The 18,595-nt window shown below is 37.6% G+C and overlaps 1 protein-coding gene across 2 annotated transcripts; it reads left to right on the plus strand.

Annotated features, from left to right (window-relative positions):
• The first annotated feature begins 26 nt into the window (after nt 1-26).
• On the plus strand, nt 27-17,995 carry LOC131793077 (splicing factor 3B subunit 1). Of its 2 annotated transcripts, XM_059110490.2 has the most exons (32): nt 27-91; nt 182-252; nt 472-536; nt 736-781; nt 951-1,049; nt 1,691-1,805; nt 4,035-4,120; nt 4,407-4,488; nt 4,908-4,993; nt 5,225-5,429; nt 5,535-5,588; nt 5,973-6,316; nt 6,828-6,926; nt 7,113-7,208; nt 7,521-7,724; nt 8,230-8,307; nt 8,406-8,492; nt 8,774-8,856; nt 8,976-9,163; nt 9,703-9,848; nt 10,380-10,526; nt 10,722-10,847; nt 11,611-11,736; nt 12,092-12,187; nt 12,821-13,003; nt 13,489-13,581; nt 14,947-15,032; nt 15,332-15,517; nt 15,952-16,224; nt 16,753-16,969; nt 17,239-17,313; nt 17,430-17,995. In XM_059110490.2, exons 1-32 carry the CDS (start codon nt 55-57, stop codon nt 17,511-17,513), a joined length of 3,963 nt encoding a protein of 1,320 aa, XP_058966473.2. In that variant the 5' UTR covers nt 27-54; the 3' UTR covers nt 17,514-17,995. The 2 variants fall into 2 exon arrangements, with proteins under 2 accessions (XP_058966473.2, XP_066029204.1); XM_066173107.1 differs by lacking the exons at nt 27-91; nt 182-252; nt 472-536; ... (1 more) ...; nt 951-1,049; nt 1,691-1,805 and adding an exon at nt 1,837-3,615.
• The last annotated feature ends 600 nt before the right edge of the window (nt 17,996-18,595 follow it).

The following is an 18,595-nucleotide window of genomic DNA, read 5'->3' on the forward strand; positions in this document are numbered from 1 at the left end:
TTGTTCAAATTTCGTTGCATTGTGGGTTTCTACGGTGTGCGAACGTGAAAAAAGATGGCCGCTTTAGCTAAAGCCCCGACTACACATGAAGGTAAATGTGTCTCTTTTACACTCCAAGAAACTATACTATGCCAGCTTTATCCATTACCTGAGTAACTGAAGTACATTTTCTTCCTTTCAGAAATCGAGTGGCAAATTCAGCAATTACAAGCTCAACGATCGAATTTACCCAAAGTTGACATCGGAGAAAAGGTTAGATTTTCCTGACGTACTCTTTTATCCGCGTCTACTTTCGACTGTGTTATATGAGGAGATACATTTTCAATGTCTTATTTGCCTTCTGTATTGTTTTAATGTAGATATCAAAAGCTTTTTAGGCTTCACCATCATAAAGTACCTCAAATAGTATAATAAAAATGTAATTCAAGAAGATGATCGACTTGTTTGCATTGTTGGTCATGTACCTTTTAGGTTGGGTTAGCTTCTGTTGGCGAAGGAGGATATGATGTCGACATTTATGGTGCGGGTGGTGGCAGGTCGGTGTCCGTTATTTCTCTCTCGATAATTATTCTTGTATGTTACAAATATTATCAGTGACTGTTCTAATTGAAAATTTTCAGTCGCATTATCCCGAATACATTTTTTTTGCATCACGTATCATTAATTTTCCTGTGATAAATTTATTTCCTTTATGCTGCCAGATATGACCTCTCTGTTTATTTATATTCATTTCAGGTTTGAAGGCTATTCAATTGATATTGCTCCAAATGAACAAGAAGAGGTGAGCATCCTTAAATCTAGTATTCATTAAATATTTGTACTGAGAATGTCTAACAACCTGGTTTCAGGACCCCATAGATTTGTTGCAGTTATGTTTTTGCTCAAGTACTAGTAATGCTCACATCTATTTTTTTAAATTTTGAAGTATTTTTTTTATTTGTTCATGACAGGATGATGATGATTACTCTACCACTATTATGCATCCTTCAAGGAACACTTATACAGCCCCTACAGCACTGTTAAATGATATAGCCAGGTCCTCTGAGAATGTAAGTAAACCTCAACAATGTTTGTCACTTGTCTTTTCATAATTTCATTAATGAAGATTCATTGAGATAGTACTATGAATGGAAGAAAAGTTAACCCTTCAACTCCCAAGATCAGATTGTAAATTCTCCCCTATATCTAACACACAATTCCTTGTAAATAAGTTATGAGAATTTGGTGTTAGATCAAGATAACAGCTTCTTGATAAGTTTGAGTATTCTCATTACCTGGTGGCTGGCTAATGTAGGGATGTAATTAGGAGAAGTTACAAGTTAATCACTTCAGGGAGGTAAAAGGTTAATCTTGACTGTGCTGTATGACATAGGTATATAAAAAACAGCAACAATAATATAGCAGCTGAGTAAGGAATCAATTTGACCTTTTGACCTCTGAGAGTGACAAGTATTTAGTATTTCCTTACAGCGTCATCCTCAAATCAGACATCAAGGTCACAATAATAAAGGAAATGATCATCAGCTTAAAAAAGTCAGGATTATTAAACAAATTCTCCTAGTCAGCACCTTAGGAAATGTATAGAGAACAGTATGGAGAATATGTATACTGATGTTAGTGTATAAAAGGTTAGAGAGAAGTGAGTTTGATAGAAAAGAATCACAGGTTCTTCTATCTTCATTGATTACAGGTGGATCCGTTTGCACAACACAGGCAGCAAACCATTGCCGAGCGTGAAGATGAATACAGAGCAAGGAGAAGACAGATGGTGATATCACCACCAAGACATGATCCTTTTGCAGATGGTAGGTGTTGTAGATTGACAGACTATTTTTAAGTATTCTTTATGCCAGTGTTTCTCGTGTATGTGTTTAACCTGCTACAAAGTAGTCAAGTAGGAGGTAAAGTGTGGTTGGAATTGATGATTTGCCCACAGTGATGATGGTCACATAATTGTAACTAAGCATGAGTAGAGAAGAATGATCATTTTGTGGAATTCATTACAACATCCAATTGCAAATGTGTTTTGACGTGACCTAGAAATGTTTTATTAGGTATCTTAATTAGTTATTCAATTGATGATCAAATTCAGTTCTATTTATTGACTGATTTACCTGTTAGCCATTATGTACAATTTTGCAGTTTTCAAAGTTTTGTCAGTAGTCCCATGGAGACAGACAAATTAGTGACATAAGAATCATTGAAGGATTCTTGTTGACTTAAATCAAGTCTTCCCCCTAAGCTTTCTTAGCAGTATTCCTTTAAAGAATTGGCAAGGGAGCTTATTGCCAAGAATCTGTGCCTTCCACCCTTGAAAAAGGCTTAATTTTTGAAGTTAAGTAGTACTTTCCAGCTAAGTTTGAACAAAGAAATTATCCTTTGTAACCAACACTGTGGACCCCATTGGTCTCTTATGATTCCTTAAGCTGCCTCAAATTAACTAAGCATTGCTTTTTCCATCTGTGAATATATCCTAAAGTAGATGTTTGGCTTATGCAAAACTTTATTTGGTTCTTTGCAAAAGGCTGTCTTGCCTCTGCAGTGTTGTTAGTCTGGCTAGAGCAGTTTTTGATCGGCTATTGCAAAGAAAATTACACAGTGTATCACTTATAGCTTTTTTGTTATTCAACAGTAATTTACTCAGATTATTAGAGAATCCTGCTCTTCATGCCAAAAGTTAAAATCCAGTGGAATTTTATTTTTGAAAAAAATTATGTGCCACATGTTTTTTTGATATTTTGTTTTCTATGTGCTGGTAGACTAGAGTTTTTGGTCATCATTTGTCATTCAAAAACTGCTCTTTGCTTTTATTATTTAAGTAAGAACTGTTTACTTCATTTTACTTACTCCTAAACCCCTTTTCTTCATTCAGCGGTGATGGAAACTTCACTCATCAACTGCGCAAAATTAATGCAAGAGTATTTGTCTCAATGTTGGTTATTTATAGATACTATTGTTCAAGTTTTATTTTTGGTACAAGTCTTGTGGAACAAAGTGTCATTACCAGCATAATTTCAAGGCTATATAATTTTTGAATGACAATGTTTGAATATTTCAATGTTTGCTAAATTGTAGCTGTTCAAGTTTGAAAAACAGTTTTCAAAGTGTTAGACATGCAAGTAATTTGAATTCTTGATGGTTTCACAACAGTGTTTCATCATCAATACATGAATCTATGTGCAAAGGGAACCCTTTTTTCCTCAAAATTATATAATTTTTACAGTACTCTGTATTCTGAAATGCAAGGTGAATTTTAATCATCTTCACTAAAAAAAAAAATTGAAAAACAGATGTAGTCAGACAAAATTTTTTACTATCATGCCAAAGCTAACTTCATCCCTTCCAAAATTTGTAAATAAAAAAAAAAGAGGCATTGTGAAGAGGACACCTTTCCTCAAAATCCAGGGAAAGTTTATTGAAATTTCATATTTGTAAAGTGTAGAATACACAGTACATACTTAGAGTAAGATGCCCTAAGCCAGTACTGATGCTACACAGTGGTCGATTACTGACCTCTGAAGAATTTTTAAATAGGAGAAGTGCTTGAGTTTATCAACTAACTCGATGCCATGCCAAGATGCGACGTCAGTGACTCATCTCAAGACTAGCCATTGGGTTGGTGTTACCTTGCCGCAGCCACCTTTCCAGACAAAAAAAAAAAACAACAATTGTACATGTGTGGTGTTATTGTGTCTGTTTGTCATAATCTGTCTTTTGCAACTAGCAGCTTAGTTTTAACAAATACACTTGCTGGTTTCTGAAAGTCCTAAAATGGCAGTTACAATTGAACTGTTTCCATGGATTTGAAGAGACTGGCAATTGTTGTGTAAGAGTAGTAGTTGAAAGAATTTCAGAGAATTGATATGGCAAGAAATTGCATGGTAAATTTTTGTGGTAGGATTTTCTAGTCTGTTGTACCTCTTCATATTGTTAGCTAAGCTGCTGTGATAATTTTGTTATTTGTCATGTGCTGTTGTGTTTGGTAATTTGAAAGCAGCTAATATTGTTTCTGTTTTTTATTTTTCTCTTGTAAGGTGGCAAAACACCTGATCCATCCCAGTTGATTAATACAAGGACGTATCAGGACATTATTCAAGAAACAGCTCTTCATAGAGAGCAGGTTTGTATTCTGTGCACTTTACATAGATTATGGACTAAATTAATGATATTTTGAGCTGAAGAAGGAATAGTCTCATTTTTGTGAAGGGCTCTTTTTTTGTTAATTTTTGCTGTATTATAGATTTTTTCATTAGTAATGTTGGGCTTTTTTTCTTAATGATTTGTTACATAACTTCTGTCATTGAAACCTTCTACGTGATGTTCCTTCAAGTTATCAAGTAGGACAGTCTTTGTTTGTGGGAAAGGTTAGAACAGCTAGTGATAAATTTTGTTTGTCTTCTTTCTAGGCGCAAATCTTTCATGATATCAGGAACCAAGCAGCCTCAGGGGAATTGCAAAAGGCTCAACCAGCTGCAGCATCAAAACCAGGTTTGTTTCTGTTAACCTTTCTACCAAGATTTGATTGTGAATTCTCCCCTCTAGCTGTGACATATTTCATTGTAAATTAATTACAAGAATTTGGTGTTCGTTCTATATAACAACTTTTACCTTATAACTTTGAGTGTTCTCATTACCTGTGTGTTGGTTGAAGTTACATGTTAATCATCTTAAGGAGTTAAAGCTTTTCAATCCCCTCTCCAAGTAGTAATATTGCAACAAGATAACACTGTACTTTTTATGATTGTTGGATATTTATCTTCTCTTTTTTATTTTTTATTTTGGGAAGGAAGGGAAGAAACATGTAAAATAGGTGCAAGCAGCTTGCTTAGCTGATACTAATAAAATGTCGAATATGAGTTGTTTGCAGTTTAAACACTCAAGTGGAATTGTGTTTCATTTCATTTCAGAGAGGAAGCGCCGCAGATGGGATCAGCAGGCTTCTGGGGATGAAACACCAGCCAAGAAAAAGTCTAGCAGTTGGGATCAGGCTGAGGTAGGAAAACTTGCTTCTCAGAGATGTCAAGCTCTTTTTTCCTCAGGATATATCTACGAGTACTGGTTTCATGTCCTTAAAGCAGTATATAAATCAAAGACAACTCAATTCTTGTACTGTTTATGAACCCTGCAACCAGTCTTTAGTCAGCTTTGAAGGCAACAAATGCAGCCATTTCTTTCTCAGATAAAATTTTAAAACCTTTAAAACCTTTACTTGCTTTCATTACAGATGGCGACTCCTTCTGCCAGTCGCTGGGATGAAACTCCTGGGCGTGCAAAAGGCTCAGAAACACCAGGTGTTACCCCCCACAGGCCTGGCTCTGAGACACCAGGAGCTACCCCTAGCACCAGGATATGGGAAGCTACACCAAGCCATGTGACCCCTGGACATGCCACACCTGGACATGCCACTCCTGGCGGCAATACCACACCAGGTAAAGTCTTCTTTTTGTGTGGTCAGGGCTCATATATTTATATATATATGTTCTTATTTTGGGTCAACTACTGTTAATTTCTAATGGCCTTCACTTGATTACCAGGCATTTCATCAACCAGGAGAAATCGCTGGGATGAAACTCCCAAGACAGAAAGAGGTTTGTTGTTTTCAGTATGTCAATAATCTCCTCTTTCCTGGGCAGTTGTTGATTTTGAAGGGAAGTGTCACCAGTTTTAAGTTCTTCTGTTTTTACAATGACAGCTGCGGCTTTTAAACATGATCTTGATCTCTTGACTTTTTTCCCTTTACATTATGCACAATGAAATAACTAAATTTCCTGAACAGTGCAAGTTTCTTTAGGCTAGCAGGATCACAATACATTACCAAAATGTTAGGGAGTAATTATTATAGAAAAGATTGAAGTATATTGAGACAATTGATCCTCCTTAAACTTGGAAAATTGAACATAAGATATAAATGAAAAATAAAATGCTGATCATTTAAGAAAACTTTTGTTTATGGACGGCTTTTCTCCTCAAAGGTGAAACTCCAGGTCATGCCACTCCAGGCTGGGCAGAAACTCCTAGAACAGATCGCACTGGTGCCGAGACACCTGGAGCCACACCTACTCCAGGAAGTAAGCGACGTTCACGATGGGATGAGACACCTGCCAGTCAAATGGGTGGCACCACCCCGATGATTGGTACCAGTGGCGTGACACCAGCTGGACCTGCAGCCATGCAGATGCAGACACCTACCCCAGGACAGATGGCTATGACACCAGAGCAGATGCAGGCATATCGCTGGGAGAGGGAAATTGATGAAAGGAACAGGTACCTTTCTGATGATGAACTGGATTCGTTTTTCCCAAAAGAGGGATACAAGGTATGAGTGTTTTATTCTCATTTTGGATTAATTAGAGGGAAAAAAGGGCCTTTTCCCTTTCTTTTTTGCTTTTGAGCTTCACAAAGAAACAGACTATTCTTAAGCAAATTTGCAGTCAATTCCGTGGAATGGTGTGGACTTCATTTGAACCAGTCTTCATTCGGTAGCTGGTCAAATGTTTCACTCTTATTGTTTTAAACATGTATTAGTAATGCTTTCAAAACTTGTGGTCCTTTTCCAATGAATGTGCAATAAAATGACACAAAAAGACCCTAGAATCTATAAGTGAGGAGAGAACAAGACTTGACTGCACTTCAAAAATTACTGGTTACCACCAGTTTCTTGTTTCTTTCAAACTTTCTATAAACCTGGGCCGGGTTGTTTGAGTTGGGGTTAAGATAACCCAGGGTTGGTGTGAAATCTTTTTCCAGATCTGAAAGCTTTAAAAGAAAGTCCAGAAAGAAAGAAAGTTGAACAACTGGGCCCTGACGATAAACATTTTATCTTTCAGATTCTTGAGCCACCTCCAGGCTATCAGCCTATCAGAACTCCAAGCCGTAAGCTAACAGCCACTCCCACCCCTATAGGGGGAAGTGGCTTTTTCATCCAGGTATGTGGTACTGACTTCCTTTCTTGTCATCCACACTATCCATTTAAAATGTTGGAAAGATTATATGGCTTGTTGATATGATACCATCTCATCTCTGTCATGTGGAATTTATTCAAGATAACGCTTATGCTGTTGTTGAAATATTTCACTTGTGACTAATTGTTTTCTTTTTATTTGTTAATGCAGCAAGAAGACAGATCAGCCAAACTGGTTGAAGATCAACCACCTGGTAACTTGCCCTACTTGAAACCAGATGATGTACAGTACTTTGATAAGCTGCTGGTAAGTTGAAAAAGCCCAAGACTTTATAGGTGTAGACATACAAGCAGCAGCTCCCACACATTTTACTGAAAAAAAGAACTGTTAGTTGATACCTTTTTTAAAATCTTATTACTTATCTTCAGGACAGTATGTATATTGTTAGTTGAATTTCTGTGCTGATGACTTGAAGGAGGCAAGAGAGTGTACAATAATGGTTATAAAGTAAAACACACCCAAGAGTATTTTTTTCTATTTGGAAAAAATAACTAAATAATAGATTTTTTAATTTGTTTAAACTGTGCTGTGTCTCACCCGGCCTCATGATATCAACAGGTGGATGTTGATGAGAGCACTCTTAGTCCAGAAGAGTTGAAGGAAAGAAAGATCATGAAACTCTTACTGAAGATTAAAAATGGCACTCCACCCATGAGAAAGGCTGCCTTGCGTCAGATCACAGACAAAGCTCGTGAGTTTGGAGCAGGTCCACTGTTCAACCAGATCCTACCTCTTCTTATGTCTCCTACACTTGAAGATCAGGTGACGTAAAATTTGAACAAACTTCTGGTTTTGTTCTTTTTTGTGAAATGGAATTTATATTTATTTGGTGAAGTTGGGCAGTTCTTTGCATGCACTTGTATTTTAGGCATAGTTTATATGATTTAAAAACAGTTTGATGTGGGTTCTTTTGGTTAATTACTTTGGTAACATAGCAGGATCAAAGAAAAAATTGATCTATTTTAAAATCATTTTAAATTAAAAAAATAAGTACTTAGACTTCCTGATAGTAATGCCCTCTGTCCATTTACCACTTGCTTGCTTGGAAGAAAATAAATTCCCAGATACTTTGTTAAATTGTGTACACACTAAAATAGCTAGCATGCACTCATCTGTACATCTTTACATGAAGTCTGAACTCTTAACCCTGAATTTTTGTTAAATGTAAAGATTTTTTAAAAATTGTCTATAGCTACCCTTGCTCATTTTTACTTTTGATGATTCAATCATTTTCATCTCTCTGATGAAGGAGTTTTTTTGTTTACAGGAACGTCATTTGTTGGTGAAGGTCATTGACAGAATTCTGTACAAACTTGATGATCTTGTTCGTCCATTTGTCCATAAGGTAAGCTAAATGGTTGCTATGCTTCAGTGCATCTTTTTCTTAGGTAGTATGCTCTTTATATTCATGCCATTTACTGAACTTGGCCTTATCTCTTGCAGATCCTTGTGGTTATTGAGCCACTTTTGATTGATGAAGACTACTATGCTAGAGTGGAGGGACGTGAAATTATTTCCAACTTGGCTAAGGTTAGTAGAGGATTCATTTTTGTCTTTCTGAAACAATATTTTTTTCTCTTTTAGGGTGGTATAAGAGCGTTGTTTTTTCTTTTCCATTTCAAGGAAGGTGTCTTCCTTCACAGAGACTTAAACAACTCATAAAGAGAAGAAATCGGCTTCTGCCATAATCAAGCCATGTTGAATATTGTACAATTTACTAATGTGTGGCCTACAAAGACTGATCAAATGTCATGTAACTATGAAATGGAAAAGATGATTCACTATATTGCTAATGTATATCTGTCTTTTAGGCTGCTGGTTTGGCCACAATGATCTCTACCATGAGACCTGATATTGATAATATTGATGAGTATGTCCGTAACACAACAGCAAGGTAAGCTCCATACATATTAGTCAATAAAAGTTAGTGTTTAGTTTTTTATCTCCAATCATATATGTTGATGTAAATGTACATGTACAACTTACATGACTGTTGTGATCTATTCATTGCAGAGCTTTTGCAGTTGTAGCTTCAGCTCTTGGCATTCCTTCCTTGTTACCATTCTTAAAAGCTGTATGTCGCAGCAAGAAATCATGGCAAGCACGTCACACTGGAATCAAAATTGTCCAGCAGATAGCCATTTTGATGGGATGTGCTATCTTGCCTCATTTGAGAAACTTAGTGGAGATTATTGAACATGGTAAGAGAGGCTGTAGAGAAGATTTTAAGATTGAAAGCTCAAAAGAGCAAATGACACAATGTATAGCCCTATGTAGTACAAAATTCTTAGGTAGCTTGATATCATTTAACTATCTTAAACTATCTTATCCACACTTATTGTGCAGTATAAGCAATAGCTTTCTTCTAGACTCTACCAACAAAATAGTAAAAGTGAGTTGCATCTATCAAAGATACCATATTTAGAACATAGAGATATTGTCCACTGTATTGTGGAAAGAGTAGATAATGTCTGGACGGAAAAATTTAATAGCATAGCTACTGATGAACATCCAGAAAGGACAAACATGCCATTTCTCCTTTCAATTTTACTACATTATCCTGCAAACCATGATGGGAGCAGGCAGACTTTCAGGCAAGGGTTTTGTTCTCGATTTTTCACCAAATTATTTAATCTGAGTTACAAAGAAATGTTTACTAGTAATGCACCAAGTAATACCTTTATGGGTATTCTGTGGATGAGTAACACTCTTGAAATATATATCTTGGCTGCTTTGTTAGGTTTGGTTGATGAACAGCAGAAGGTGCGAACTATCACTGCTCTTGCCTTAGCTGCCCTGGCTGAAGCTGCTACACCCTATGGTATTGAGTCCTTTGATAGTGTTCTGAAGCCCCTGTGGAAGGGTATAAGACAACACAGAGGAAAGGTAACTTTTTAAAAGAATGTGCCACAGAGCTTAGTGAAGAGTCTTGGATTTTCTAGAAACTACAGAAATTTAAACACTTATAAGACCTCTGATAAGCATGGATAATACAGATGAAGTGTTTATAAAATAGCAAGATGTCTGCTGTTTTTCCAAGGTGCAAGAAGTGATCAATTCTTGTTGAGATTCTATTCTGCTGAAGTGAATTTCTCTCAAATTTCCTTGGCCAAATCTTATTGTACAAGGTCTGAAAATTTTGAATTTGGGGTTAACTATTGACTACAGTCTGCATTAACTCAAAATCTTCTACACAAGCCGTGTAATTTGGCTGAAAACTTTGAATCTGGAAAATGAAGATGTTGCACACAAAATCTCACCATATTATTTCTTCCAAAGTAACGTTCTTAAGAGAGACACTTTGTTGCCTTATCTATTCTGCTTTTATCACTATTTTGTGTCTAGAGATTTGGAAGTGGGTTTAAAAAAAGGTGAAGGTTTTTTATACCATTGCTTACTTCAAATGTGTTTTTGCAGGGTCTGGCTGCCTTTCTGAAGGCTATTGGATACCTTATTCCACTCATGGATGCAGAGTATGCCAACTACTATACCAGAGAAGTGATGCTGATCTTGATTCGTGAGTTTCAGAGCCCTGACGAAGAAATGAAAAAGATTGTGTTGAAGGTAAAACAGCTAAAGGATTCTTGTTTTTCTTGAAATCGGGTTGATTGGTTAACATACTTCAGAAATGGTCCACCAACTTAACATTGCGAACTTTGTTATAAACCCAAGTGCAAGATAACAAAGCAGAAAATCAAGTTGTATCACTGCGCATGTTTAGTAGCTGGCTAATATCCTTTTGGCTTGTCTGGTTTGCAGGTAGTGAAGCAGTGCTGTGCCACGGATGGTGTTGAACCGCAGTACATCAAAGATGAGATTTTACCAGATTTCTTCAAACATTTCTGGCAGCACAGGATGGCATTGGATAGGAGAAATTACAGACAGGTCAGTCAAGTTCATGATATGTATGCATTGTGCTCAAATTGTATTAAAAGTAACTTAGCCAGAGTAGTCTGAAATTTAGGGTCTTGAAGAGTTAAATTTTTTTAAGCATATTGTTATCATTCAGGCCTTGTTTTCACTACTGCCGTACAGGCCTGAATTTTTTCAGGCCTTATTTTCACTACTGCCTAAGTAGTGCATATCACTGCGAAGATCACTTTCATTCATGTCTTTATCCGCAGTTCAAATATATGACCTTCATATATTCTTAACCGTCTATTCATCACTTCACGGGTTTATTTAGAACCACCATCATGACCAGCTCTCAGTTGGCTTGTTAGCTCAGTTGGTAGAGCGCTGCACCGGTATCGCAGAGGTCATGGGTTCAAATCCCGTACAGGCCTGAATTTTTTTCAGGCCTTATTTTCACTACTGCCTAAGTAGTGCATATCACTGCGAAGATCACTTTCATTCATGTCTTTATCCGCAGTTCCAATATATGACCTTCATATATTCTTAACCGTCTATTGTTATCATTGTCAGGAAAGTAATAAGCATCTTAGAAACCTTATTTCTCGATCTTCTTTTCCTGTGTCTGCAGCATCAACATAATATAAAACATCAGTTCTCACTTTTTTCTTTAAGAGAAGCTTTTATTTTAGAATGAGTTTTGTAATCCGTTTTCAAGCACCAAGTAATAATAATGTGTAAAGTGTTCCAATCTCAGAATTAAAGTGACATTGTATATTTTGTATAATTTTGACAGCTTGTGGATACAACTGTGGAACTGGCCAACAAAGTAGGAGCATCTGAGATCATCAACCGAATAGTGGACGATCTCAAAGATGAAAATGAACAGTACCGAAAAATGGTCATGGAAACGATTGAAAAGGTAACTATAAACATATTATCTCTTACCACCCTAACGTCAGAAAGCCAGTTCCTACTATGTGGATTCGAGTTAAACCACTCATTGAATTCCACGTACAATTTCGTGGCAAAAAGGACCAAAACTACTGACAGAACTGAAAAATTACACCAAATCTTTCGTCGTGCTTTTTTCCAACTCAAAACTAGATCACATGCCCCAAGCAAAATTACACTATATGTATTATGCACTCACACGTCCTTAATGGTCACTGTCCTTCTTACCACCATTTATGACGTTCTGTATATTGTTATTGTTTTGGTTCTTGTTTGTTTTCTGGGTGAGTTTGAAAAAAAAATCTAATTTTTTTTATTTTCAGACCATGGGTAACCTGGGCTCATCCGATGTTGATTCCCGTCTTGAGGAGCAGCTTATTGACGGAATCCTGTATGCCTTTCAGGAACAAACTCAGGAGGTAATTACCTTTTTGTTTGTTTGTTTGTTTTGTTTTTTGTTTTGTTTTGTTTTGTTTTGTTTTTTCACTCCAAGAGTGACTACCGCACAAACTCTCCGTAGCATTTCGATACTCTGTCAAAGACAGGTAATGAGAACTTTAAAAACATAAATCAGCTAAGTTGTAGCCTGAGAGCAGGCGCTCGTTATAACTGCTTCGGTACGATTGCTTCTTCGCCCGCTGGAAAGTATGAGGCGAGTGAGGTTTGCAAGAGGTCCAACACTGAAAATGAGCATTATTAGCGCCAGACTCCCGAAAAACCTCTCCCCTGCTCGTCTCCAATCCTCCCGCGGGCGGAGAAACACGCCTCTTGGAGCTCATTTGTCTCGATAAAACACCAAATTGTTTGAACCAGTAAACAAACAGAAAAATAAATATCAACTAGAAGAACTAGCTTTCGGTTTCTAAGGGTTGATACCTCAATATTTGTCCAGCAGAATTCTTATTTCTGCAAGGAAATTTGTGAACAATGGTGCGTTTTCTGTTATTCCACTAGCGTCTCGCCTAATCACATTTTCTCTCTAATTTTGTGTTGTGGCCTTTGTGTGAAAATGCTGGTTTTTCCGCTGAGCTTTACTCATTTGTTCTCCATAGGACATTGTTATGTTGAATGGTTTCGGTACAGTGGTGAATGCACTGGGTAAGCGTGTTAAGCCATACCTGCCTCAGATCTGTGGTACAATCCTGTGGAGATTAAACAACAAATCAGCTAAGGTCAGACAACAGGCTGCTGATCTCATATCAAGGATCGCTCAAGTCATGATGACCTGCGGAGAGGCAAGTATATGTTTCAGAGTGATATTCTTTTTCTACTTTTTTGTCTGTCTCTCGCTTTGTTGATGGCTTCCACTCAGGTTGTCAAAACGTCAGTCACTATTACCGACAGTATTCCCTTTCTGTACTACTCTTACCCTAACGTTCAGACTTCACTATCAACAAGTCTTTCATGTGGTAAAGTCACTAATCTGCCTTACGCGAAGTAGAAGAAAGATCGGAGTACGCAAGGAAAAAGCGAAAATTTTGAAGCTTATTAAGTCCTGAAATCCGTGGAGAGAATAATTTGTAACGTCCTGTAATTTCTCTACATTGTACAGCCAACGGGCGAGCTAACAACATCACTGGTTACTTCTTACTAATTGCCTCGCAGGTCCCGATCGTTAGTATGATCATTTATAACGCTATGGACATTTCCAAAACTTTTCTGTTATCTCTTCTATCTTTTTTTCTTATCTAACGTAACATGGAATTGTCTTTGTCTACAGGAGAAGCTCATGGGCCATTTAGGTGTCGTACTGTACGAGTACCTTGGAGAAGAGTACCCTGAAGTACTGGGGAGTATCTTGGGGGCCCTTAAGGTGAGCAAACATACTTATAGGAAATTATGGTAAAAGGATTTGTTTAACATCACCTAAAACAGTGAATTTTCTATGAAACCGCTTTAACTCCAGAAAGGTTTCCTTCACATTGTTAATAATGTACATGAAAAAATTACGCGCTCTGATTGGCTGAAAACGAGTGCAGTCTCCTGTAACACGAGTGCAAAGTTGTAACATGAGTGCAAATTACAAATAGCGTGTTGTAGAAATTTACGTGTCTTGACTCTGCGATGTTTTTTCAGGTACATTACTAACAGGTAATCAAATGATTTCTCGTGCTTTGTGGTGTAATAAGCACTTGTAAATTTTTTAAAGACAGTAAATTGCATTTGCCCTACGGCTCGTGAATTTTTGTTGTATTTGAAAAATTTACTCGTGCTTATGAACACCAAATTGCAATCAAAATCGTGTCATTACCTATACAAATTGCAAATGCAGGGCGTGAAATTGCGCCTAATACAGGCGCCAATACGACTAAATCTTTCACCTTGGCGACCAAATCCTGAAAATTAGTCGCCAAATTGGCGACTAGAATGTTTCATCATAACCTTACTTAGCGATATAGTGAATTAAAAAGATTTGCAAAGATAAATCCGCAGCAAACTTCCTCGTTAAGTTTGTTTCCAAAACGTAGCACATGCGTCTCGATCGATAACTAGACGCCATCGTAGATTTAGGTGAGCTTGAACGTTGCATATCATCCATCCTAATGTCCTCTTTGTAAATATCTTTCCCTGACACAATTTCTAGAACGATGACAGCGTAAAAAAAAGGTTTTGTTTGTCTTTGAAAATGGCGACTAATTTTTTTTAATTGGCTACCACTTTGAAGAATTTAGGAGCCAAGTGGCTATCAGAAAAAAAAAATTTATTTCACGCCCTGAAATGTAAATTTTAAATTTACAACTGTAAATTTCCGGCCAGATCTTGTGCAAGTGTAATTGTTGAGGAAAAGTTTGTAAGGGACAAAATTTGTCAAAATAGACTAATTCACCGAGTCTCTAATCAGTAAAATTTTGAACTGAGTGAGAGTAATTCTACCCCAGCGTCTTTTCCTGAACAAGATTCATCAACAAGTTTCTATTTCCAACATATTCGATGCAAAACTTTGTGCTTGAAAATTGCACCACTACTATAGAAAGACTCTCTATTATGAATCCCCTTTACGTAGTTAGTTCATTTTCAAAACTGCTCAAGATTTACAAACAAAGAGATGGCGATCGGCAAGAATAATTAGCTTTGATTTTACAGTTTTGTTGGCATGAACGAACAGTAAATAGTTTTTAAAAGAGCCTTGCTTATGTGAAGACCGGATACTAACCACTGGTGATTTGTTTGTTTATAGGCAATTGTCAACGTTATTGGAATGAACAAAATGACTCCACCCATCAAAGATCTTTTGCCGAGACTCACACCCATTCTCAAGAACAGGTGCGGGTTTTTCCATTTTATGTTTTTTCCTATATTACCAAAGTAAGCACGACCTTGTAGCGCGAGCAATGACGAACACTGAAGCTTTGTTGAACGTTATTAAAAGCTACTGAAAAATTTGCATATAAAAACGAGACATCGGATTGAGAAAACGGATATTAAAACAAGCTGATATTATGTAGTGTCTGTTACTTTGAAGGAAATTTTCGCTTCACATTCTAGCACTTCGAAATATCGATGTTACAAAGGCTCATAGAGGGCTAGAAACCATCTTTAAATTTGGTCTTTTCCTTTACCAGACACGAGAAGGTTCAGGAGAACTGTATCGACTTGGTTGGTAGGATTGCAGACAGAGGAGCAGAACATGTCGGTGCGCGTGAGTGGATGAGAATTTGTTTTGAGCTCCTTGAACTGCTGAAGGCCCACAAGAAAGCTATCAGAAGAGCTACTGTCAACACCTTTGGATACATTGCCAAGGCAATTGGGTAAGTTACTTACTGCAAAGCTAAGCCAGTTCTGCAATTGTTGCCTAACGGTCCTCACTATGTTTCATGTCTTCGCTTTTAGGTTAGTCGACACATTCGGCTGCTTACTCATCGCGATATTTTTCTTCGTATTACGGACATCCTATAAAAGAAATTTTATCAATTTTTTTCAATGCCTACGTCTGCTAATTTCCTATAAACAGAGGTTTGGAAACGAAAACAAAAATAATTTAATCAATGCAAACGTTATCTTTTTTGTGAAATTTTAAACATTTTCCATTTGTGAAGAAAAATCTCCGGCATATGTCCGGTTGTTTGGCCAGAGATTGTTCTTTGAGTTACACTAAGTCGCATAAACAGAAATTTTAAGTGTTTTATTGATTAATACCGACGTCTTCTTACTCAATTCCATGTTATCTTTTCCTGTCGTCTAGTCCTCAAGATGTACTCGCCACTCTGCTCAACAACTTGAAAGTGCAGGAACGGCAGAACAGAGTGTGCACCACTGTCGCTATCGCCATTGTTGCAGAGACATGTTCGCCATTCACTGTTCTACCAGCCCTAATGAATGAATACCGTGTCCCAGAGCTGAACGTCCAAAATGGCGTCCTGAAGTCACTGTCATTCTTGTTTGAATACATTGGCGAAATGGGAAAAGATTACATCTATGCCGTGACACCTTTATTGGAAGATGCTCTCATGGACAGGTTAGACACACCTGTGAAGCATTTTGAGACTAAAAGTTTTATAGAGCATCTCTGTTTCAGCGTCGCAACGCGGATTCTTGGTGGTTTCATGCTTTGATTGAGCCTGAAAACTCATGCCATCCCCATAATCAATCAGACTGTGCTGTTCAAACACTTAATTTAACGGCGCTCTGTTAAGGGATATATACTAACAAATTGTTATTGGTTTCTGTATCCTCCAAACAGAAAATGGACCAAAATCTCCAGCTGAATTTAGGCGGGGTGGCAGGGTTACTTCAGTATAAGGATCATCAACGCTCTGAGAGCCGACGGGGGGGTGGGGAGGGGCTGATTTATTTCCAGGTCATTGAAACGGGTGAGGGGGGCTTTGTAGAATCTCTAAATTTTAGACAGGGGCTTATTTAGCCGTTTACGGTATCTGGAATGACCCTCATAGGGTTAGATATTGTCAGTCTTCGTTCATAACAGAATGACCTTTTCATGTGTATTAGTTACTTATTCTTACGACTGGTCTTCCAATCCTTTCAGAGATCTGGTTCATCGCCAAACAGCGTGTGCCGCAATAAAGCACATGGCCCTGGGAGTGTCAGGCTTTGGCTGTGAAGATGCTCTCACTCACCTTATGAATTACGTGTGGCCCAACATCTTTGAGACGTCGCCTCATGTCGTGAACGCAGTGATGGAGTCTATCGAAGGCATGAGAGTGGCTTTAGGACCTTCCAAAGTACTTCAATATTGTTTACAGGTGAGAGGCTATAAAACTCTTTGCTATGCGATAATATTTTTGAGGTTTTCTCCTTCGAAGTTTTTGTTTTTTACATGAGTTGAATCTGTTTACTATTACCAATCATTTCAATTGCACCATTTCAAAAGGGTATTGTTTATTTCGGTTAACTTTACATCTTTCATGTCATGTTACGTTGCGCTACATGTCGTGGCTTGTCGATAGTTTTGTGATGGATAAATCTTTGGAAAAAACATTTCATCTCACGTTTTTATCGTTACATTTCCCAGGGAATGTTTCATCCGGCGCGAAAGGTTCGAGATGTCTACTGGAAGATTTACAACAGCTTGTATATTGGATCACAGGTAAAACTGTCACTAACGTTTACTCTTACCATATATCCTCCTCCGTCTTAGTCGTGTTTTCATTTATGTGTTATTCAGAAATTTTACCTATGTCACCGCTTTTTGTCTCCTTTTAGGATGCTCTGGTAGCAGCATATCCCACAGCACCCAGTGATGAAAAGAACCATTTCTCAAGATCAGAACTATCCTATTTCCTCTGATCAGAGGAAGATATCAAGGCAATGGATCTGCGCCGAACATTTTCTGACATAGCATCATCATGCACTTAGTAATTTAACATTTTAACCTTTGTAGAAAGCGTGCACGTACCACGCTGTAAATAGCAGAACTTGAAGATTTTGTTTTAGGTTAGTTTGCACTTTTCTTCGTTTCCTGCGTTCAGGGCTCGAAATTGAATTGAAACAGTTTGCGCATAAATACGAAAATGTAGTCGCAAGTTCTTAAAAAGTGGCAAAACTAATAATCCCTGTGAGTTATTGAATACACTAGACCAACAAATGATTAACAGGAACGTGATTTTATTACTTCATCAGCTTTCATGCCCTCAGTGCAATTATGGAACGTCTGTACGTATTAATAGTTAAATATCTGCGTAGTGATCACAAATTTGGGCTTCCTTTGCTTTGGGAAGGTTTAAAGACGAGGTTACATTATTGAAACAAATCAATCCCCATTATCTCTACATAAAGAAAATTTGCCTCGCGAGTGTTAACCTACATGTATGCCTAGGCAAACAAAGGTGCCTATGCTCATGGTTTAGCACTCTACCTGGTCGAACAGTTCGTCTTCCGGCTAAGCGCGTGTGTGGATTATTTAAAATTGAACGCGTGTTCGGTTACAGCCCGCCTTGTTTTTTAGCCACTGAGGCCTGGGCCTAGACTGACCCGGGTCGAATGAGAATTGCGTCAATTTCTCAGAGAAAGTTAGCACTTAGACCTAAAAGAAAAACGTAGAAATGCTGAAGATGGTATTTCTGAGGGTTGAAACCACTGAGTGATCCTCATGCGCTCTCTGAACTATCTCTCTGACTGACTGATAAATTCTTAACTTCGCGCTCAGGAAAATTTTCGAGAGAGGTAGATCTCTGATGTAAGCTTATCTTTGATTGAGTACAGAATAAAACGTGTCGAAGTTGTCGCCGTTCCTGTCACGTGTTGCGTAGGAGCGCTTTTCGGGTGTGTTTCGTTAAACCAAAACCAAAACCAAAGTGATTACATCAACGGTGCAAAGCGAAAGTATGTGTGAAAATTGAGCAGAGTAACCTCGAATAAACGACCTCCAG

This window comes from Pocillopora verrucosa, chromosome 10 (assembly GCF_036669915.1).
Source record: "Pocillopora verrucosa isolate sample1 chromosome 10, ASM3666991v2, whole genome shotgun sequence".
Classification (NCBI taxonomy): Eukaryota; Metazoa; Cnidaria; class Anthozoa; order Scleractinia; family Pocilloporidae; genus Pocillopora; species Pocillopora verrucosa.